Source organism: Haemaphysalis longicornis, unplaced genomic scaffold (assembly GCF_048455015.1).
Source record: "Haemaphysalis longicornis isolate Haplotype H1 unplaced genomic scaffold, Haemaphysalis longicornis Haplotype H1 scaffold_7, whole genome shotgun sequence".
Taxonomy (NCBI): Eukaryota; Metazoa; Arthropoda; class Arachnida; order Ixodida; family Ixodidae; genus Haemaphysalis; species Haemaphysalis longicornis.
The window spans coordinates 93,572,454-93,595,370 of NW_027526422.1; the positions used below are offsets into that span (position 1 = coordinate 93,572,454).

General features: G+C 48.9%; 1 protein-coding gene across 4 annotated transcripts in view; it reads left to right on the forward strand.

Annotated features, from left to right (window-relative positions):
* Window positions 1-6,322, forward strand: part of LOC144146106 (uncharacterized) — a 593,048-nt gene extending 586,726 nt beyond the window's left edge. For all 4 annotated transcript variants that reach the window (XM_077678048.1, XM_077678051.1, XM_077678049.1 and 1 more), the window contains one exon: window positions 6,001-6,322. In XM_077678048.1, coding sequence (XP_077534174.1) covers window positions 6,001-6,024 — 24 coding nt within the window. In that variant the 3' untranslated portion in view covers window positions 6,025-6,322. The remainder of the gene's footprint in view (window positions 1-6,000) is intronic.
* The last annotated feature ends 16,595 nt before the right edge of the window (window positions 6,323-22,917 follow it).

Consider the following 22,917-nt stretch of genomic DNA (forward strand, 5'->3'; position numbering starts at 1 on the left):
CTACGTCAAAGCCGTCGATGGACACCTTGACGTGAGATGCAGTCTTCCTCGAGTTCCGGGTTCGTCGGGGCGTCGTATCTCTGCTTGTACGTGTTGATGGTCGGGCACTGTGCATCGTCGTTGTCGTCGTCTTCTCAACGGACGTCTCGGTCAGGTCGGGTACGCGTCGCGCCTTTTAGCTGTCGTCGTGTTCGGGAGTCTCGTCAGGGTTAGGTCGGGTCCTCGTGATGAGGGCATGTCGTGAATCACTGTCTTCAGCGCGTCCTTGCGTCGTTGGAGGGTTTCCAGTTTTTCGCCGTAGAGCAACTTCACCTCCAGAAGTTGCCGCCTTTACTTTCCCCCGCGTGGGCTGGGAGACCTTCCACGTGCGAAGTCAGCACTGCTACGGCGGTCCGTCGACTTGTACGGGTAGAACGACGGCGAACGGTTGAAACGGGCTGGTCCACGGCTGGTGTTCGACAGGTATTCTTCAATCTCAGATGGGTGCTGGCCGGGTCGGGGGCGTGGTGCGACGACGGAGAAACCAAGTAGTCCGAGTCTCTTGTATGGGCAGCGACGGTAGATGTGGTCGGCCTCTCCGCAGTGGTAGCACTAAGGACGATTATCCGGTGTTCGCCATACGTCACTCTTCCTCGGCGTCTGGGTTTGTGCTACCGGGGTTCGGGCGGGCGACAGTGGGCGGCGGTAGGGCGGGGCCTCTTGACGACGTGCCTCTTGATGACGTGTTGGAGCAGGGCGGGGTCGGTGAACAGCCGCGGAGTACGTCATAGCTTGAGGCTCGCAATGTACTTCGGATGCCACAGAAGTTCCCAAAGCGTTTTGAACTTCTTCCCGGATCACGTCAGTTAGGCAAGCGACTTGGGGTTGCGGCGTCGACGGGAAAAGTTTCCGCAGCTCCTCTCTCACTACTGCGCGGATGGTCTCGCGTAGGCTATCAGCCGGAATCCGCATGTTGTCGATGTAGTTCGCACTGGCCGCGCCAACAAAGTTCCGGTCATACTGCTTAGCACGCATTTCGAGCGCCTTCTCAATCGTGCTGGCTTCGGTCACGCATTCAGCGATGGTTTTGGGCGGGTTGCGGACAAATCCAGCAAACAGCTCCTCCTTCACACCGCGCATCAAGAAGCGTAACTTCTTTTCTTCCGTCATTTCGGGGTCCGCGCGGCGAAATAATTGCTTCAGCTCCTCAACTAAGATCACGACCCCTTTGTTGGGGTGTTGTGTCCGAGTTTCAAGCAAAAGTGCAGCTCGCTCTTTTCTCACAACGGTAGTGAATGTCTTCAGGAACTCCCTTTTCAAGTGAGTCCAGTCGGTCAAAGAACTCTCATGGTTCTCGAACCAAGTTCGAGGAGCATCTTCTAAGTAAAAGAAGACATGCCGGAAAGTTTCTTCGTCGTCCCATCTGTTGAAGATGCGGACGCGCTCCAGCTTCTCCAACCATTCTTCGGGGTCTTCAGCGGGGGCTCCCCGGAACGATGGCGGTTCCCGGGGCTGCTGCAGGACGATTGGCGACGTTGTTTCTTGCCCCATGGTGTTGGTTGCAGCGTTCCTTTTCTTGGGACCTTCTGGCATCAAACCGAACTCGCGTGGTAAATCTTTCAGGCGGGGGCTGGCTCTTGTTGGGCTGGCTTGGCGGCTTCCCGAGGTTGTAGTGGGCATGAAGGGTGCGTACCCAGCACCACCACCAGATGTCACGAAGACAAGGACGATGCAGTTGTCTTGAATGAGAAACACGTTATTGGAGCGAACTTGTGCTCCCCTAGCAACTCAAAAGAATACAGAGGCGGCGAAGCAGCGGTCAACAAAGTGACTTGCACAGGCGAGTGTCGTCGAATCGAATGCCCCGGCGTCCGCACTGCAGGCTTTTTATCTTTTGGCGCGCGTGGTTCTCGAAACGTCGATTCGCATCGAGAACATAGTAGATCCAAGAAGATTATTCTGGGCTGTTCACGTTAGATCGGAATGCTCTCCCTATCACAACAGATAACACATGCGGCACAGAAAGAAAGAATGGAACACGCGCTTCCCTTGGCGCAGAGATAACACAGACCGGCGCAGCCGGGCGGTAAAAGAAAAACACAAATAAACGAACCCAATGTATGGTTGGCGGCAATATCATGGCATGGATGTCACGACTACAACACCATTGATGCGGGGAAAGAGCCGTATTTACATTACACTACAGACAAAACACGACCAATAACAACCAGCGTTCCTCATCGTCATCTTCCACTTCCACTTGCACTTCACTTTTTTCTCCTTTGGGGAATAAAGTTTCAACAACCTCCCCCGCAATGACAAAAATACACGAGCTTGGTTTAGAGAACCCCAGACGACGACTCTGGTGCAGAACTTGATACACAACACCGACCTTTTCAGTGAATTAGGCATCGATAAAAACATCCCCCTCGCGAGGGGCACGATCAAATGCAGAGCATTTCTGCGGGGGGGCGCGCCTGCAAATCGTATGGATTACGTATTGGTTGTTGTTGTTGTAATTGTTGTCTTCCAGCGTAGACATTGTCGATGAAGTCGATGGTGAAACGTGCCGTGAACCCCCTGCCGCGGCTATGACGCAACGTGGAGCGGCTATGACGCAACGTGGCGCGGCTATGACGCAACACAATCCAACACAATCCACTTTAATCCAATCCAATCCAAGCCAATCCAAGCCAATCGAATCCAATCCAATGCCCCTCGCGAGAGAGTGTTATAGCGCCGAAATCGCCACCACGCGAACGCGTGATGCTGACGTCACGATCACGCCACAGATGTTAGCGACCGCAGCGCACGCGAACGACATATGTGGTTTAAGCGCGAACCGACCGCGGCGAGAGAGCGCGATGCGAGCGCCCCACCTGTTCTTGCGCGCGAACCTAACGCGGCGAGAGAGGGTGTTGCGCACGTCCCCACCTGTTGTGCGCCCGAACCGAACGCGGCGAGAGAGGGCGTTGCGAGCGGAGAGAAGGCGAGGAGGACGCGGGGGAGAGGGCGCACCTCTGGCCGACGGTTGAATGAGTCAAGGATATAAGGCACGTTCTTAACCTTCCGTTCTGTGTCGGCTTTGTGGCTCAGTTGGTAGAGTACCGTGCACCCTGCGTTCCGCCCGCAGAGTCGTAGGATCGAAACCTGGCGCCGGCAAGTATTATTTTTTTATATAGTGTAGGGGGAGCGATGCGGACGCGGACTACGGACGCCAACGCGGGTGACATCGTGAGTTACTGAAATGCTCTGCATTTAAAAAACACATAAGAGGAAAGAGCCGTATTTACATAACACTACAGACAAAACACGTCGAATAACCACCAGCGTTCCTCATCGTCTTCTTCCAGTTACATTTGCACCGAAGCACTGCCGAAGACGCAGCAAAACGGCCTCTCCGGACAAACTTCTGCAGCGGAAATGCTGCTAAGCGCAGTATCTTTGATTCGAGTTCGGAACGTCAGCCTTGCGCAGCCGCAGAGCAGGGAGGAGAAACCAAAGACTACCCCCGATGACCAACCTAAAATGAGTGAATAACCAAACGACGGTGCCCATGAGCACCAGCAGTGTAAGCAAATGCCGCGCGTTGCAAGCTGACGAATGATCATGGCGGCGGCACGGAACAATAACAGAAATGATTTCTGATGCTCTGAACTTTTATCTATAGACACTCCCTGCGCCTGTATTGAAATAATATTGAGGAAAGTCGAACAATACTTGTGTAAACTCCAGAAGGCCTGACTGCTGCGCTTATCCCCGAAACTATTTATGACTACTTCTTCTTATATTTTCGCTGCAACTTATGGCTTAAGATGACCGTTTGTTTTTCGAAATCGGATCTACCTGCTCATGAGCGACAGTGCGCAGATGAGTGGGATATGCGATCTTCCTTTGGGGAATTGAAATTTTCTGCCAATGCACGTTTTGAAACCGACTTGTTTACACAACTTAAGCACGACAACATGTTAAGTGTATTTTGTAAACAATACACGTTCAAAATGGGACGTAAAGGCGAGCCATTTCTTAGATATGCCTTCTTATGCGTCTAGCCTTCTTGTGTCAACAAAAACACTTTCTCTACATAGTATGTTTGGGGCCCTGATTGCTTCCCCTTACGTGAACACTACCTTCCTTCCGCTTTGAGTGGTCCTGTGAAGGTAAGGACCATCGCGTACTTACTTTTTGTAGCGTGAGCTGCACTGGCCGAGGTTGAGCAGTTTCGCGTGGCTCCTGGAGAGCCGTGCTGTGCATGTGCGAGGAGCAGTGACGTCACACCGCGCACAGAATGTTGCTCGCGGCCCGGCGTCTCTCACACACACACCACGCGCTCAGCTTCTTCACCGACCTCCGTTCCGCACGTGGCGGCCCGGTCCACTTGATGATCATGGGAGGGGTGGCTGAGTGTGGAACCGATAGATCATCCGTCGCAGCAACACCGGCGTGCGCCTGTGGAGCTGGAGCAAGCTTAACTCCGGGGCGATTGGTGACGTTGCGCCGGAGCCGCTTGATAAATATACATCTGTCACATAATGCATATACAACGTGCGTGTCATTGAAGGAGCAGTAGTATAATAATCAACCTAATCCTAGACAAGAAGGAAAGCTTAGAATAACCAGCTGAACCTTAGCTCACGCTACGTATATTCTGGCATAGCCAACCTAAGCTACTGCTCAGTTTTTGCTCTACCTCATACTGTGAGCCATGCTTCTTGCATGATTTGATCTTTTTATGGGCTCTTTACGCTCTGAGGCCAAACAACCAGTTTGAAATATTGCGCCCAAGCTATTCAAATCTTTACTACTGTCTCATGGCATAAAAAAAGTACTTTAAAAAGAAATTGACTAATCCTGGGGCAAATTAACCTTGCCGTGAACTTGACATGGCACACACAGTCCAGTCAGGCAACAAAAAAGAAGTGCACCATGCTTAATTAGGTTCACACGAACCTCCACACTACCAAAAGGTAGCTTTTCATTATGGGGTACGGCGAGCCATCTCAGCACCAAATAAATGAGGTTGAGTATGTATACTTGTAGACCCAAGGAAGCTGGGCCCACAATCAGGCAGATCGAAAAAATGCTTGGTAGGAACGCCTTAAAGTATGTTCTATGTTGGGCGGGAATTGCGTTCAAAATACTGTTGTAACTGCTTATACTGCTTCTGTTGGCGATACTGCATATGTTGACTAGATGAGGTGGCGTCTCAACTTATGCTTGTAAGAGAACATTTTAAATTCGTAACTCAAAATCTAGCAACCCATTTCTCTTCGGACTGTCCTTCACGCGCTTTTGCGCGCCTTCTAAGAAAACGTACTTTTTTTAAAACACAATATTAAGCTCCAAAGAGATGTAAGCAACGGAGGCAGTAAGAAAAAAGGGTTTGGTGAAGAATGCCCCAGTCAGGCCACAGACTTTTGACACAGAAAGAGTTTGCCTGCCTGTATTTTTAACTCAATGTAGGCGCGAGCGTGTTTCTTTCTGTACTTTGAGTTTGGGACTTTATGGGGATAAGTTCGTGCACGTGCATATTGATCATTTTCGTTTAAAGGTATATGTTGCCTTCCCTTAATCTCAGTCAATAGAGAGAGGCTGTTCTGTTTGTTTAATTCCTCTTATGTCTATGAAACCCGTACTGCTTCGCCAAAATTTGAAATCGCATACTCAGACGACTCGCCAGCCTTCTCGAAAGCCGGTTTCGGCTTACGTTCGTGATCACCCTCCAAAACGCTGCACGTCGTCCGCAAGAGGTCGTTGGTCCCCCAATGAGTAAAGCCCACGGCTATCTCGTTTTCCTACCTTGCAAAAGCGCACCTGATAGAGCTTTACGCCTTGCCCCTTCAGAAAGGGTACAGTGTCACGTGTGGAAACCCCACCGAAGCCGAAAGAACGCTAATGCGGTATCACCTTGTCAGCAGCAACTATGTGTGTTCGCTTGTATGCATGTATAGTTGAATGTTTCTATGGTCGAAAGATCTATGCTTGCCGGTTATTAACTTTGGTTCTTTTTGTCTTTTCTAGCACTCAACCCTCGAAAACAGATGATCATCACGCAAACAACGAATAATTTAATTGCTGAAACATCGTTTGCAATTTACTGGCAAGGCGGCGGTAGTTGTCTACTTCCGGTGGCTCGCATTTCGATTTCAAGTCTTCTGTTTAGTCATGCGAACACGTGTTATTAAGATTCCAATAAAGTCAACAGCGGGTGTCGTTGACTAAACATGGGTTTTTAATAACGGTTTTTATAGACCGGCTCTAAAGCACACGTTTTGGTTGGCATTTATTTATTCGAACTTCGTAGCCGATTTCTCTATCGCGCATGCAGTTAAAGGGCAGAAAAAAAGTGGTTTGCCAATGTTGGGGAAATTTCTCCTGCGACTTTGTAAGTTGTAAATTAAACAATGGCTCGGAAAAAGTAGCAAAGAAACTGATTACTTGTTAAAACAGAGCTCTCTTGCAATCATGGAAGACGCATTCCAACAGTAACATTCCAACCTCCAACAGCATTCCAGCATTTTTTGTTCTAAAATTGGTCCAACTTCATTAATTGAACACGAAAATATCTGCGATGCGCTCTTACACTCTAAAGTCAGAGAGTCAAAAGCGTGTCGTCGCTGCAATGACTCTCTTCGACGCCACCAAGACTCCCTTTTACACTCAACCCCTCTCTTTGAAACAAAGGGAATCAGAAACTCATCGCCCTTGCAATGTGAGTAACGTGTGAACTTTAATCGAAGCATATATTTATCATTTAATATAAGTTTGACAGTGCTAGTTATTCTACGTAATTCGGACAGCCGAATGTGCTGATTCGGTTCGCTAAGGGTTGATGTGGATTTGCACTTTCGCTGATTGGATTGTGGATTTTGCCTTTACATCAGGAATATGTTCGCTTTTCTTCTTCTTCCTCTTCTTTTTTTTGTTCTTCCCCATCATTTCCCATCATTTAGTGCCCTCTCACTGTATAAAGTTGCCTTTCCTGCTTTCGTTTCATCGTCATCATCATTTGAACTCCCGTTTTTAAAGTTGGCTTTGCTGGTGATCTTTTATGATCATCATGACCACTGGCTTCCCATTGTGTAAAGTTAGCTTTTCTGCAGTGCCTTCTGCCGTAACAGCGCCATCAGTGAGGCATAGAGAGCTTCGCTTTAATACCTTTCGTGGATATGTCATATTACAAATCAGTCATCACTAAAACATACCATGGCCGTCCTGGCCAAAGTATTTTTTGCTTAAATAGTCGAAACTATGGGCGAATAGCAGTGCTAAAGCGCGCAGACGAGCATATTGTAGGAATACTTCTGTCGTCCTAGGTTTTTGATATAACCCAAAACAAGCACTTCGTGGGTCCGTTTGTTAGCTGTTTATTATCACTTCTCGTTGGAGCCAATTCGAGCAGTCACCGGAGCGATGCTCGTCCGGGGGCCCCTCCGAGTCGTTCTCGTTGCTTTCTCCCGCTTTGGCGGTCACCAAGAGCCGGGCCCCTCCCTCGCTTCCCGCAATTCTGTGAGCGGCCCCCTCCCTCCAGTCGTGGCGTCCCGTTATGGCCAGAGGCGCGCATTAATTGCTTTTCCTTTGTTGCGTCCGGCCGTTCTGTCACCCCTCTGTTCTCTCTGTCCACGACGTGACGGAAGGTCAGTGCTACGTTCTAACCCCCCCCCCCCCCCAAATTAAGACGGGGCTCAATCTACTCTATGTTATTTCCAAAGAGAACAGGAGCTGAACCGGTCGCCTTAGAGTTTTTCCCTGCGGCACCTTGACCTCGCAAGAGCGGATTTGGCCGTATCGGCCGGGAAACACTGCTGTCATGATTCCAGTCTTCCACAGCAGCCCCGGGAGGTCCTCTCGTATAAACACTACCTCCTTCGTTTTCTTCGAGGCGTAGGCCTAACTAAGCTGCCCCAAGTACTCTTTTCGCCACACATTTCAGAACAGATGCAGGATCTGCTTTCGTTTCTGCCAGAGCAGTCGGAGCTAGGTCGCAAAGCTTTCCACGAATTTTCCCTCGTTCAGTGGCAGTGTGGTTAGGCGTCTTCCGGCCAAGAAGCTAGCTGGTGTGAGCGGGGAACCATCGTTAGGGTCGTCGTAAGTGCAGGTGAGGTGCCTGGACTTTATGACTGCTTCGACCTCGGCGAGCACCGTTGACAGCTCGACAAAGCCAAAGGTCTTCCGGCCGATGGTTTTCTTTAGGGCCAATTTGACGCTTCGAACCATTCTCTCATAGTACCCTCCCCACCACGGCGCTCGTTCAGAAAAAAACTTCCAATCAATGCCAGAGTTGGAGAAGTAGCTCTGTGAATCGGGGTGCCGCAGGGCCTTCCAAAGATTGCCCATGTCTCAAGGGGCACGTTTGAATATCAAAGCATTGTGCGAGTAAGCTACCCGGCAAAATCCCCTGCGGGACACAAAGCGACGAAAGGCATGGATCAAAGTTCTGATGCTCATGTCCGTAACGAGTTCCAAATGTTTCCCTGTGCACGCGTCACTGCATAGGTAAACAGCAATATGTACACTTTCACGGTCTTGTCCTTTGCCTTCAAAAAAAAGGGGGTCGGCAAAGTCACTGCCGACAACCTCAAAGGGCTCTGCTTAAGCAGTCCGTTAGGGGGGAAGGAGTCCGGCGTCTGCCTCGATGTGGCAAGCACTGTACCGCCGGCACACAACACAAGACCGCACCACACTTTTCAAGAGTTGGAGTCCACACACACTCCAGTATCGTTCGCGAAGCTGCACGAGTCTGTTTCTGGCATCCGCGTGTAGGAGTTGCAAATGTTCTCAATTTACCAGCAGGACTGTGTATCGGTGCTCCTTGGGCATCATGATCGGGTGGCGCTCATCCTTCGTCTTGTGCGCAGAGCAGAGTCGGCCGCGTATTCTGAGAACTCCCTTTTCGTCTGTAAACAAGTTAAAGTCCTTCAACGGTAATTCGTGTGAAAGCTTCATACGCTCTGTCGTACGGCGTATTTCGTCCGGAAAGGCCGTTTGTTGAGCTTTCTTCAGCCAATACTCTTTGGCTTATTCAATCTCGGCTGCTGTCAATGGACCAGACGTGTTTTACTTGCTTCGCAGGTTATGTGGAAAGCGCATAACCCAACCTGTCCCACGATTCACCTTTGTCGCCGAACTTAAACTCGTCAACTCCAGGAGATCGGGTTGTTCTTCGCAAGTCGTTGTCAGTACATGCACTTCCTTCTTCGTTTCCAACTCTTCAGGCGTGAAACTAGACTGACGGTCCTCGGATGGCCATACTTCCTCCAGTTGTCTTATCTGTGATGGAGCGGGCCACAACATGTCGCTCAATTTTAGGCTAGCCGCGGTCATGCCTCTCTTCATGAGAACGGAGGGATTACTTTTGCCTGGGCAATGCCGCCACTGTGCGACGTCCGTGCTCTGTTGAATCTCTGCGACCCGGCTCTTTACAAACTCCTTCCACCTCGTCGCGTCAGCTCGGATCCAGTGAAGAGTGATCATCGAGTCCGTCCACAAGTGGACGCTGTCGATATGAAGCTTGAGGCTTGACCCAACAAATTGGCAAAGTCGAGATGCCGTCAAGGCTCCCATTAGCTCCAACCTTGCCAATGTGATGGGCTTCACTGGTGCAAAACGGCATTTGGCCATGATCAGGGTGAAGGTTCGTTCTCTTGTGCTGCTGTCTGTGCACAGGTATGCAGCCGCACAGTACGCCTAATGGAAGCGACGTCAAGAACCATCTTAACACGGCTTCCAGAAGCCACAAGGAGCTACACTTACTAAAATCAACACTGTGCCGTCTAGAAGGTCCTGCGGGCGCTCGCAAGGCATGAGACTTGCGTGTCAGCAATGGCGAGCTCAGGTCTCGGATGAGTAGCCACCAGGACAACGCTGAGGCCCGCATCGCGGCGTGTAAAAACGTCGTTATGCCGGCTTAAATAAAGTTTATTCAATCCAATCAATCCAATCTGGCTAGCGTCACAAAACACGTGTAGTGTGCGGTGCACAGAGTTCCGTCCGATATTTCCATCGTACGTCAGGGGAATGCTCATTTCACTGATGAAAGGTAGCTCCTGGCACCACTTGTTCCATTCGTTCAGTAGGTGGTCTGTTAAGGGGTCAACCCAGGCGATGTTTGCTTTTCAAATTTCCTAAAAGAGTGTTTTTGCCTTTACTGTGAAAGTTTACAGGAAGCCAAGTTGGTTGTACAGACGAGCGCTTGTCTGTAAAACGAAGCGGTTCGTGTTTCTTTGCTCCGCAGAAAATTCGATGACCGGATCTGCACCAAACGTTAGTAGGTCTGCGTTAGGTAACCATGTAAAGCCAAGAACCTTTAGCAGGTTGCCGAGTAGACCAAGACGTACTTCGGTGAGCCTGTTCTGCGCGAAAAGTTCTCTCATTTGACTGCTGTTAGACCCCCACCCGAGCAGGCGCATCGATGCTGCAGCGAAAATGCGGTTAGCCTCGCCGTACACCCTCACCGCTTCCTCTTCCCTAGAGGCACCGCACAGCACGTCATCGACATAGATGCAGTTTTTCAGCATCTTCGCTGTTTTTGGGTATTGCTGCTCTATTTTTTCAATGTGGCACTGCAGCGTTGCCGCCAAAATGAAAGGGCTTGACTTTGTCCTGAACGGCACTCGAGTCATCCTAAATGCAGCGATTTCTGGTAAAGGCTTGCCATTTTTGGGCTTACGAGTAAACCACAAAAACTTCAGCGCATCGCGGTCTTCAGGGGCGACACCTATATGCAGAAACGCCTTTTCCGCATCAGCGACGAGTGCGATTGGGTGACTTCGGAAATTTAGTAGCAGGCGCACGAAGTCTGGATTTAAATTTGGCCCACTGGCTAAGTTATCGTTCAGCGAGTTTGCGTCTGTACTGTGCGATGACGCATCGAACACGATTCTGAGCTTGGTTGTCGTGCTGTTGTCTCGGAGAACAGGATGGTGAGGCATGTCATAGGTACGCTGATTGCCGTCGTGTGGATCAGTGGGCGCTTCCACTACTACGCCATCGTAAAATCAGTCGCCGAATCTCGGTGTCGTACCTTTCCATGAGTTCTGGAGCCCTGTAGAGCCTTTTTTTCTGGGAACGAAATGGTTTCTCTGCTACCGCGCTGTTGTCCGCCAGCTCTACGTCATCCTTCCACGGAACCTTCACCTGGTAGCGCCCATTAACTGTCTCAAGGTTGTTCTTCAATTCGTCTTTAACCTGACAGTTCGACGGGTATTGTGTTGTTTCCGACATACCGACGCCCTCTAGCTCCCAAAACTGCCTGAAAAATGGCGCTGTTTCTTGGTCGGCAACTGTCGTACGTAGGACGATCGCGTGGGCACAATTTACCAGCTGACAAGTCGACGAACTCTGACCCTGAACTGCCCAACCAAATCTTGTCTCCACTGCCACGAGTTTGTTTTGCAGCTTTTTTACAGAGACGCTACTTTACTCCCCATAATATTCACAGCCAAGAAGAATTCCGGTGCTCGCCTTCGTTAGTGCAGTTGTGTCGTCACCCATTGGACAGCGAAGCTCTTCTAGCGACTTCCGAATTTCGTCGTCAGGGCAGGGAATTTGTTGCTCGCACATTGAGGGTGTTCCCAGCACCTGAATTAACCATTCCGTGTTTGCGTTGTGCTGCTGATGAGGCGAACCTCAACCATCCGGAATGTTCATGCGTCGCATTGCCCTCCAAAGACTCCGATCGAGAAGTTTTCTGTACCGAGCAGCCGACAGCCGAGTCTGTGAGACAGCTCCTCTGTGATAAATGATCGCTGGCTGCCGCTGTCGAAAAGAATTCTCGTCAGACTTTTTGTGCTCGGTCCATTGCTCCACGCTGTCACTGTCGGCATAAGCACAAAGGGGCGATTGGTTGCATTCTCGGATGCATGCATAGAGATGGGAGCGTTAACCAACTCCTTCACCTTCATTTATTCGCCAAGAGCATGCATTTTTCTCGAGAACTCCATGTCGCACATCGTCGTTGCGTTCCGCCGATTGCAAGCTTTGCATTCGATGCTTGCCCTACAACGTTTTGCAAGGTGTCCGCGCTTGGTGCAGCTGAAGCTCCTGCCTTCCGATGTTAGGATGGCCTTCTTGTCCCTCAGGTCTATATTTGCGTTGCAGTCGGGAGTTTCGTGTGCCTTCGATTGACAAAGTAGGCACTGTGTGTCGGATTACGTCCCGTGCAAGGCCGCTATGGTTGGGGTTCGAGGGGGGCCCTTATTCGATGCCGCGTGTGTCTTGCGAAAAGGAGGCGTCGGCTTATCCTGGCTGCCGTAGGGTCGGCTTTCCGCTGCCCTCTCGCCGCTCTCCAGCTCCCGTCGTAGAAGCGGAGGAGAGATCGGAGTGGAGACCCTTGAGATGACGCTGATGAGCCGGTTGATGCAGAGTCGCCGTTCGCTGATGCTGCACTGCTACTCCCGTCACTATCCTCGGCTTGCCGGCGGTAATAATATAAGATCATGTCCGCTGGAAGCACACGTGGCAGCACGGGGTAGAGCATTGCGCTGGACGGCTCGTCCGCCATACCCAACAACTTGAGTCCCCGCATGTGCATCTGTACCTGTCGTAAAGACGCTGCAGGGCGGGCACATTCTTAGATGATGTCAACGGCTGCACGTCGATGAGGCCCTGCATGTGCTCTTGTATCAATGCCACTGGGCTCCCAAAACGCTGCTGTAGGAGGTAGACGGCGTCGCTGTAGCACTGAGGAGTCGCTGGAAGTCCTGCAATAGCTGCCGCCGCATGTCTGGTGAGCAGGGACCTCAGGTAGTGAAATCGCTCGCTTGCAGTCAAGTCCACATTCTTCGCACTGATTGTTCGAATTGTTCCCAAAACGGCTGCCAATTTTTCCGCTTGCCGTCAAACCGAATGAGTCCTAATATTGGCAGCTTCGTTTTTGGGGCTGAAATTTTCAGCGGATGAGGCTCGTTGCTGCTCTTGCTTAGAGTCTGTGCCTGACGAGGAAGACGCTGTATCTGTATGTTGTGCTTGAGCCTGCCCAAGGAATTGGCGATCTTGTCCGAATATTCCAGGACCTGCTCGAACTCTTCGTCAGCGTCCTCGTCTGTGAGGCACTGTTCGATCGCCGTGCCAACTTCTGACAGCTTGACGCTGGCTGTTTCAAGGCGCTGCATCATTGCCTTCAATGCGTCGACGGTCGGCTCGGCGCTGGCCGCAAGGCATTCGTCGATTTCTTTAACGATTCGGATTACCTGTGATCGGACGGCCCGTCGTTTCTTTCGTTGAAATGGAGTCGATGGGGTGCGGTCAATTTGATAATCTGTTCCCGAGTGTCGGCATCAAAAGATTGCGTAGAAATTATTCTTCTGTCGTCCTAGGTTTTTGAAATAACCCCAAAAGAGCACTTTGTTTGTCCGTTTGTTAACTGTTTATTCTCACTTTTCGTTGGAGCCAATTCGAGCAGTCGCCGGAGCGACGCTCGTCCGTGGGCCCCCCCCGTGTCGTTCTCGTTGCTTTCACCCGCTTTGGCGGTCACCAAGAGCCGCGCCCCTCCCTCGCTTCGGAAAATTCTGTGAGCGGCCTCCTCCCTCCAGTCGTGGTGTCCCGTTACGGCCAGATGCGCCCCTAATTGCTTTTCATTTTTTGCGTCCCGCCTTTCTGCCATCCCTCTGTTCTCTATCTCCACGACTGTAAGGAAGGTCCGCGCAAAGTTCTAACACATATACTATAGCATTGCGTTAAAACCACACGTAACAGCAAAAATTGCGATATATTGGGTGTTATACGGGAAGTAAAGTCTAGAATATCAGGTTTTCCACTGTGATGTACAGTAATCCCTCGTTATAACAAAATCGCTTTACTCGAAATATCACATTTTTCGAAATTTATTCTGGTCGCAACCCAAACACATGCATTCTAGGCCGCATAACTCGAAGTGCACGAAAAGCTTGACCCGCTTAGAGCGAAGTGGCGAGCGAAGGCATCACCCAGCGGTGGCGACTCAGCGGCGAGTCAGGCTGTCAACATGGCGGTTCAACGCAAGCTGGTGCTTCCCCTGCAATTTTCTTGAGCCGGTCATGCTCGATTCGCCCCATCCGACTTTAGACAACGGGTCGAAATGCGGGGTAGGGCCACTGAATGTTGTTTCTGGACATTGGTCAATGGCGTGGACGAGATGGTCCGCGAACACTGACACTCGTTCCATAGTATCAGCAGTTTCGGCAGGGCGCCAAAAAAACTCTTTGTGTCGCAAACTTAACGGCTGCACAGCTCGGGAAAAAATTGCCCAGACATCATGCAAAACCCCTATCGTAAAACCGGTCTGTTTTCATCATCGCGCTGTGTACCCACAATGAGCGGGTAATAATTTTTTGGCTCAAAAATACAACCTCAAACTTGAGCCACTGCGTTTGAGGCACATTCCAGCGCGAAACTCTCGTAGTGTTCCCTGACCCCTGCACGGCCCCTATAAAAATGGCCACTGCCACTGCCACATTCATGTGTGGCGACCGCAGCGTCATGCCATGCTTGGCTAAATTGGAGCACGGGTTGGTCGCGCCCAGCAAGGACTTCAGCCAAAGCACACAGAATGTTTTGCACCTGAAAAAAGTTTTGCTTTACTGAAGACATTGTGCTTTGATTCTTCACTGCTGTGGCGCAATTAGAGCTCAAATGCTTTATTTTTCTCGAGTTGTCGCTTATATCTAAACATTGCTTATAACGAAATTTTTGGCCGTCCTGCTGACTTCGTCATAACGAGAGATTACGGTACTAACCTGCAAGTATGATCAACATTGCTTCGGTATATGCATCGATACGTTGCCTGTTTTTTTTTACCTGCCGCGGTGGCTCAGTGGCGAAGGCATTGCACAGCCTAGCACGAGGTCGCGGGTTCGATTCCCGCCTACGGCGGCCGTTTTCCTGACAGAAGCGAAGAGCAAAAACGCCCGTGTGTACGAGATTTCGGCGCACGTTAAGTTCCCCATGTGGTCAAAATTATTCCGGAGCCCTCAACCATGGCGCGCCTCATCGCCTGCGTGGCGTCGGTGCGTTAAACCCTATAATCAATCAAGGTTGTCTGTTTTTGTTACGTCAACAGTAGTACTGGCCACTACACATTTAAAACAAGCTGGCAATTCATATAATGCTTTTTAAATAAGAAAACAACATGAATAAAAGTGTACCACTTACGCTCATGTGAATATTAGACCTTCTCAGGAACCCTACAAAACCGGTGGAAAAAAACTGGGACACGTGACGTTGTCGTAACTAGATTTTGCGCCTGAATTAGGCCCAATGGCGACTCAACCTGGCGGCAGAAATCAACACCTTAGATCATTCTAGCCACCTCAGCAACATGAACACCGCAACATAAAAATGGCAGCATCTCTGGAACACTCCGTGGATGACGGTGAGGGTGGAGTGTACGGTGACTCGAAATGACGTCCAAGCTGCGCCCCGACTGACATCCTACTTGCGGTCCAACCGTCATTCGATTTGGGCCGTGAGCTCCACCTTGATTATTCCCTAAAGAAAACTGCAACTCACGGCTCAACTCGAATTTCGATCGATTTTCGCTTCATGGTGGTGTGCATACAGATGGACGGGGATGGACATTGGGAGGTCCTAAGGTACTATGGCGAGGGAGTAAGCCGTTTGACTCTCGGGTACTAACTCACGATCGTAGCCCAATGGGTAAGACGATTGACAACAACTATGCCTGGTCTACCGGACACAGGCTCGAATCCTGCTGGTGGCTGTGGGATTTTTTCCGATTGTAAATGCTATGCGCACGGACGCGGACTGACATTGTGCGGTGCTAAGGCACTCCGCACCCAAAATTCGAATCGTACGTATGTCTGTGAGACCCAAGTAAGCCACTTGCGTTCGGAGCATGCGCACTAATCACCCGTGGAAGTTCTACTAGAGTGAACTACGATAGGGGAGTATGTCTGGCAGGCGGAGGCGGCCTTACCATGGGTGCGCCTCGAGCGATTGACCGTCCCTAGCGGCGCTGGTGGAGAATTTTGCAGGTGATCAGCTGCCGCCGCCGACCGCAGGAAATGCGGATGCCGATGTGCTCACGCGCGTGCGGTGTCATCTGTGCGAAAGTTTAGGTAGTTCTTTAAAACATGGAAGTGTGTTTCTTCGATGGCCAGCATGTCAGAAAGCTGCCAAACAAATCTACGGCTGTTCCACTCAATGTGAAAGCTGTCGGAAATGCAGAGAAGTCAATCGCCATAATGGCCTTCGGTGCCGTTATCTGCTCCCTCTTACCACCCATCACGCTCTTCGCCGCCCTGTCTCATTAATTCCTCTCCTGCTGAATTCAACTGAGGTTTGTCCAAGGCATTTCAAGTTTCCCGCCTTCGCAGTGTTTACGCGCCCACTCCCTTAAACCGCGCCAGCAGGAGCTCTGTTCTTTTTACAGACGTTCTTTTTATTCTGTTCTTTTTACTGTTCTTTTACAGGAGTTCTGTTCTTTTTACCCAGATACTTTGGTCTGTCTGTAAGTCTGTCTGTCTGTCTGTATGTATGTGACTCAATTCAGCCACCCAGCCAAACTAAAACAATGCCTCCACAATAGTTTTATATAGTCACAGCTAAATCTGCCTGTCCAAGTCCGGTGTAATCTTCATACTTGTCAACATTTTTGAAGAAGAACAACACATTACGCAAATAGAAGACAACAAATTAATACTGAAGTGACATTTGCAGTGTTCCTTCATAAAAAATCAAACATGCTTGACTTTTTCGAAATAAATACTTCATCAACTGCAGAAAAAAAAATGCACTCCGCCGTCGCATGCTGTCGCCCGCGCCAAGATAGCTTCTGGCGCCATTTTAGGAAATCAACCGGCAACAGTTGCGAAATGTTCCACTAGATAGGTTCCACGTTCTGCTTGCAACGCACGTGGGGTAGGGAAACGCGGTTCTATAAACGTTGAAGTAGAGCTCCTCGATTCACGCGCTTCTTCGCCGTATGGCAGCCTTGGCATTTGAAACAACATGTTTGGAGCAGTGGAACGCTGGAAATTTAAAATGATTGAAGCAAGCCTTTGGCGTCTTTACCTTGGGAGGAGCGCGACGCAAGAAGAACAACATGAGAGGTGACTGGGAAAGCGAAGAAAGGCATTTACTTGGCCAAAGTCGATAAAGACTATCGTCTTTTGACGACATTTGCAACAAAAGGAGCAGGTACGCGGCCAATATTTGTACTTTCTTTTCTTCCCACATGTGCCGGAGTTGCACTGCCACTTGTTTTCGCTTAGTATAGTGATAACCAATCCAAAGAGCGTTCTAAAGTAAACGAACATGAGCGCTATCAGTTAGTAACGTATATTTTGCCTCAAAGCTACCTGCAAGTTTTTTTGCGCTAAGCAACGGCGAGATGAATGACAAGCGCCAGCGGTTCACATGTTTGGAAAGCTTATGATTATATAAACCGCTTGGCTTTCAAAGCTTTTGTGGGACACCGCGGTGACAGCCGTTACGAGGGAACACCGTGTGGTTCTACTTGGGTCTAGCAAGCGAGGTATGACGACAAGGCGAGCCCCTAAAGTGTTCTGTACTTAAAAGACGGTGTCACACGCCTTTGCCCCAGGCGGACAGAGTGGCTAACCGTATTTGCACCGGCCAGTTGTGCATGCAGCTGCAAGAAGATAACGGAACTGGAGAAAACGTTTACAAATCCTGCAAAATAAACTGTGCCACCGCACTTAAGTGTAATCTGTCTCATCTCACTCACTGTATGTATACACATTTTTTTTCAGTCTGGTTTTAAAAACAAATTGGCGCAGTTTCCAATAACGGCGGAAGGCTCGAGGAACAGCAGAGGTGGCCACCCCTCTCCATTCGTGGGAGACCCAGCTGTGGCACCCAACATTTATATCCGAACGTGCAGCTGAAAGTTCTCTATGACTGGCAGGCCCGGGTCGTTTTGTACACAGGCTTTCACATCTCTCACAAAGTTGACCACGTTAGCACGCACTGAAAACCGGGGCAACCGGATCCACCAACTCGGCGTCTGTAGCGCGAACTCAGCGTCTGTGCTCCCTGCTTCAGGCGCTAAGGTACATCACTTGGCGAGTAGAACGGCGCGCGATAGATCACGCCACAAACGCTGGGCAGAGTGTTCTCGAAGGTCGATCTGGCTGGCGTTGGGCGCTGATCACGAGGCGCACACGTGCGTCAGTATTTTTTCTTTCTAGATTTTGCTAGCTCCGAACCGGGTGCAAGTCCACGTGCAAGCGTGGCCAACGCCGGCCGCTCCTCAAGAAATGCATGCTCATGTGCGCTCAGAATGTTTTCTGGTAACCCTGAACGGCGGAAATTAAAGCTGAAACAGCTCTGCTGCTAGAAGTGACGCTGTGCCACTAGCTATGACGTGCTTAATATATAGCGCGGCATGTCAACGTTAACGTGAAGGAAAGTTTGACATCCACCTAAATGCAGCCATACGGCTACAAAGGAAAGCTATACAGCTTTCTCAGAAACTTTGCAGTTGAAGAAAAATTTGTCCTGGTCCAGGATTCGAACCCGGGACCACTGCTTAACCGGAGCAGTCGCTCTACCAACTGAGCTAACCAGGAGGCTAGTCGTTAGTAGCGCGAAAGCGAATTGATCAACAACTCGAAGTGAAGGACAGGTGTTAATCGACCAGATTTAGGGGAAATCCCCAAGGTGGAGTAAGTTTCTGTGAAGGAAATTTTGACATCCACCTAAATGACATCCACCTAATTTCTTCAACTGCGAAGTTTCTGAGAAAGCTGTATAGCTTTCCTTTGTAGCCGTATGGCTGCATTTAGGTGGATGTCAAACTTTCCTTCACAGAAACTTACTCCACCTTGGGGATTTCCCCTAAATCTGGTCGATGTCAACGTTAACTTAGAATAATATTCCTCATTTTCATATGTAATTATCAAGAGGCATATCTAACGAAGTGATTAGGAACCTCAAATTATTTCGTTATTTGAGAACTTCGCGGAATCACAAATGTCTTTTTAGTAGCAGTAGATTACATAAAATCGATGTCGAAGAGGAGACGCATTCCAGCAACTTCCATGACATCTTAATGGCCGTGGTTGCGGTGCTTGAATTACACAATAATTACAATCAAACACTAGGGTTTCTGGGGTAGACGAATTTATTCCCTGGCAAAAAAGCCTGTGATTTTCGCCTGCGTACACTTCGTTAGCATTGGGCGGACATACGTTTCGTAGCACGCAAGCGCGTTCATCGTGAGGTCGGTTCCTACGTGAGATCCCCTAAAGCGCCTGAGCAATTCAATATCGTCCGTCACCTGGCCTGGAGCGAGCACAGGAGCTTCAGCAGTTTCTGGGTCATCAGCACCATCTAACACCTCTTGTGTGCCGGAAACTAACTTTACGGGTCCTTCGACGTCGGAAATTTCAGTCGTTTCGGCCTCTGCGTCTGCGTCCGCGCTCAGATAGTCATGGAAAGTCAGATCTGCTGCCATCTCATTAAGCCGACGAAGATGTTCCCAGGCACTGGGAGGGATTTCTTTTTTTGCTCGCGTTGAGGGCTTGCGGAACACCATATACTTCGTTAAATCGGGAATAGCGCTGAATCTATTTCGTTCTTTCGAGTTCATTGGGGCATTGAGCCGTTCAGGCACCTCCGAGAGAATCCGAATTTGTTCGTTAGATCGGGAAATTTGTAAAATCGGTTATCGTTAGGTCGAATTTTGACTGTATAAGCTAACACGCCCTTTCATTTGCAAGCTCCACTGAATTTTTAAGAAGAGCAAAGTAAAAGCTCCAGAATAATGTAAAGTAATTAATATGTTTCGTATTTGTGTACTATGCGGCAGGTCAAAGCTTCCCTAAGGAGGAAGGGTGGGTGTGATCAATGTACTTATCTGCGCATACCCGCAGAATAATAGATTGAGATGGCTGCAACACCTGAGCTAATAAACTGGTCACTATTAAACGCCACACTACGATGAATAATCTGTTTGGTTTTTTTTTTAGATGAGCGAAGCTCTGCGCTTCGAAGAGACTGGCAGTTGACCAGCTGCTGTCAGTTGTTGTTGTTGTTGTTGTTCCTTATATTAATGGCGCATACCCAATCAGGCGATCGGCCCAACATCAGTTGCTAAACCGAAAGAGATTGATGACTAGGTACATTACTTGAGGAAAATTAGAAAAATTTGGAGGCTTCTTTTTCCTTCTTGTGTATGAGGAATCGAGTTTTTAAAAAATAAAAAAAATGTGGAAGACGTAAATAAATCAATAAATAAAAAAGAAGAAGAAGAAGAAGAAAAAGAAGAAAAAGGAGAAGAAGAAGAAGAAGAAGAAGAAGAAGAAGAAGAAGAAGGAGGAGGAAAAGAAGAAGGAGAAGAAGAAGGAAAAGAAGAAGAAGAAGAAGAAGAAGGAAAAGAAGAAGGAGAAGAAGAAGGAAAAGAAGAAGAAGAAGAAGAAGGAGGAAGAGGAGGGGAGAAGAAAATAAGAAAAATATTCAGAAATGAAGACTTTTGGAGGGCTTTGGTGAGGTGCCAGAATAAGAATTGAATTACGTTGTGAATCTTTTGGAGTTTTCTATGAAGCTTAGAAGAGCATATTAAACATCCCAGCTGCAATATCCCGTTTCCGAAGCCCCAAATGATAATAGAGCCGGCACTGATAATGCCAATCCAAGGCTATGAAGCAGCACCTCAGGGAGCTGACATCTGAGGCTTGAAAATCGTCGACAAAAGGAAATGGTCGACAGACTACTTCATTACAATAACTACACATAGAGGACTGCGCCAGACGAGACCTGTGGAGGTATCTATTCAACTGGGGCACACGACATCGAAAGCTCGTTACATTCACCTCCAGGTCGCGTGAAGGGCACAAATTCGGTTTCCAGGAGAATTTTAGTTGACAAAAAACGAAACGCAAATAAGACTGATGTTGCAGCTTCAACAATCTAAGAGAACCTTGCAGCGGATAATATAGGCGTTGTCTCAATGACATCTACAACAGGCCCGCAGAGTTCTACCCTTGCCAGTGAATCTGCGGTTTCATTAAAGGTGATTCCTGCATGCCCAGGGACCCAAAGAAGGTAAACTTCATAATGTGAGGTGGCAGAAATGATCGAAACGCCCGTAGAAGAGGTGAGTCTTTAGGAGAAGAAAGGGCTAAGCCTACGGATAGGGAATCTGTAGTTATCACTGGAGACGATATCGATATGTCAGGCGTTCGTAGTGCCAAGACAAATGCCAAGAATTCCGCATAGAATATAGGGATAAAATCCTCCAGACGAACCGAAAAGGGCCAATTTGGGGAGGGGAAACTATACCTATTCCGTATTTTTCATCTCGTTGAGAAGCATCTGTATATATGATAGTACCTTGCTAAATTGAGGCCAACTGATTTTGTAGGATACTATTGAGCAGTCGGGCAGGTAGCATTTTAGCATTTTGGGGAAAGATGTTCCGGAAGTTGACTGTTAAGGTATTACCCCTATCGATGGATGGAAGTACGTTATTGACCGCAACCCTTAATGGAGACAGCATGCTTTGTGCTATAGTAACTTGTGGCCGATAGGACCTGGGCCACTGGACCGCCCGAAACACAGCTGGCTCAGCCACAAAGATAAATTGTGCACTGTTAACCCCCCCTCCACAAGCTCTCAGAAACGTATCCACAGTGAGTATTCGAAATCCGTGTAAAAGATGGGGAACTCGGGCTTCCAAATAAAGTAACGCATTAGCTGCATTTTTAGGTAGTCCTAAACAGCAGCAAAAAGCCTGGCACTCCAAAAGAACTAGGCGATAGAGCTTATACGTTGCAGACCCCGAGAATAGCACACACCCGAACTCTAAAATAGGGCGCATGTATATTCGGTACACCATCAGAAGAGAATCACGGCGCATTCCCTCCTTTCTATGGCTGACGCCTCAACATGCCAACAGCACGTGTTCCTTTAGTAGCTATACGCTCTATATGTGTACTCCAGTCAAGTTGGCTTGTGTATTTTAAAGAATCACCCAAGGTAGTTTTCTTTAAAATACCCCAAGCTATTTTAAAGAATCAGCCTGGCCGGGGTACAATGTGCTGTAACACAGAGTGATATTAGGAAAAAGTGGACTGAAAATCTACAATAGAGCATTTGCTGGCATTAATTGTGAGACAGATACTGTCTAACCAGGAACCTAAAGTATTCAGATGCGACTGCATTAGTACATACAGTTAGTTTATGTCAGAAGCTGACGCGAAAGACGCGATATCGCCGGCATAGACGTACGTATGGACACCCGAAACCACAGGAACCGAGCTTAACAGGATATTAAAAAGAACCGGCGAAAGGACAGCTCCCTGTGGTACACCTCTTTTCTGCGAGTGCCGAGAGGAACAAATGTTACCCGTCACACAACAGAACTGCCTGTCCTTCGGGAATTCACACATTCATGCTATAATTTATGTAGGGAAATTTAAGTTATGTAACCTAGACATTCACACATGGTACTCCACGCTGTCGTATGCGTTTGCAATATCCAAGGTCACTAGAGTCGCAACCTGTTTATATCGACGGACAAGTTTTATACGACTTTCAAGGTCGATGTGGGCACTCCAAATAGAACAACCTGGGCGAAATCCAATTTGACTTGGGCTGAGGATATTATACCTAGACAAAAATCCCATAATTCGGTAAAGCAAAATTCGCTGAATTAGTTTTACTACGTTCGAAGTCAGAGAGATAGGCCTGATATCAACGGCGCGGCCCTGACCAACATTCTTCGGTATAGGAAATATTTTATCTATCCGCCACACATCGGGTACCCATGCATTCCTGAGAGAATAATTGATCAAACTGAGCAAGTCATCCGGTGCCTGATCGTATGGTAGTTTTACCATTTCAGTAGTAATGTCATCCGGACCAGGGGCCGCAGCTGACATTTTCTTAATAGCATAAAAAAGCTCCGCATGCGTAATTTCTACAAAGTCCTCTACCACTATAGGTGGAGGAGACGAGGTAGCTAGAGCAGACAAA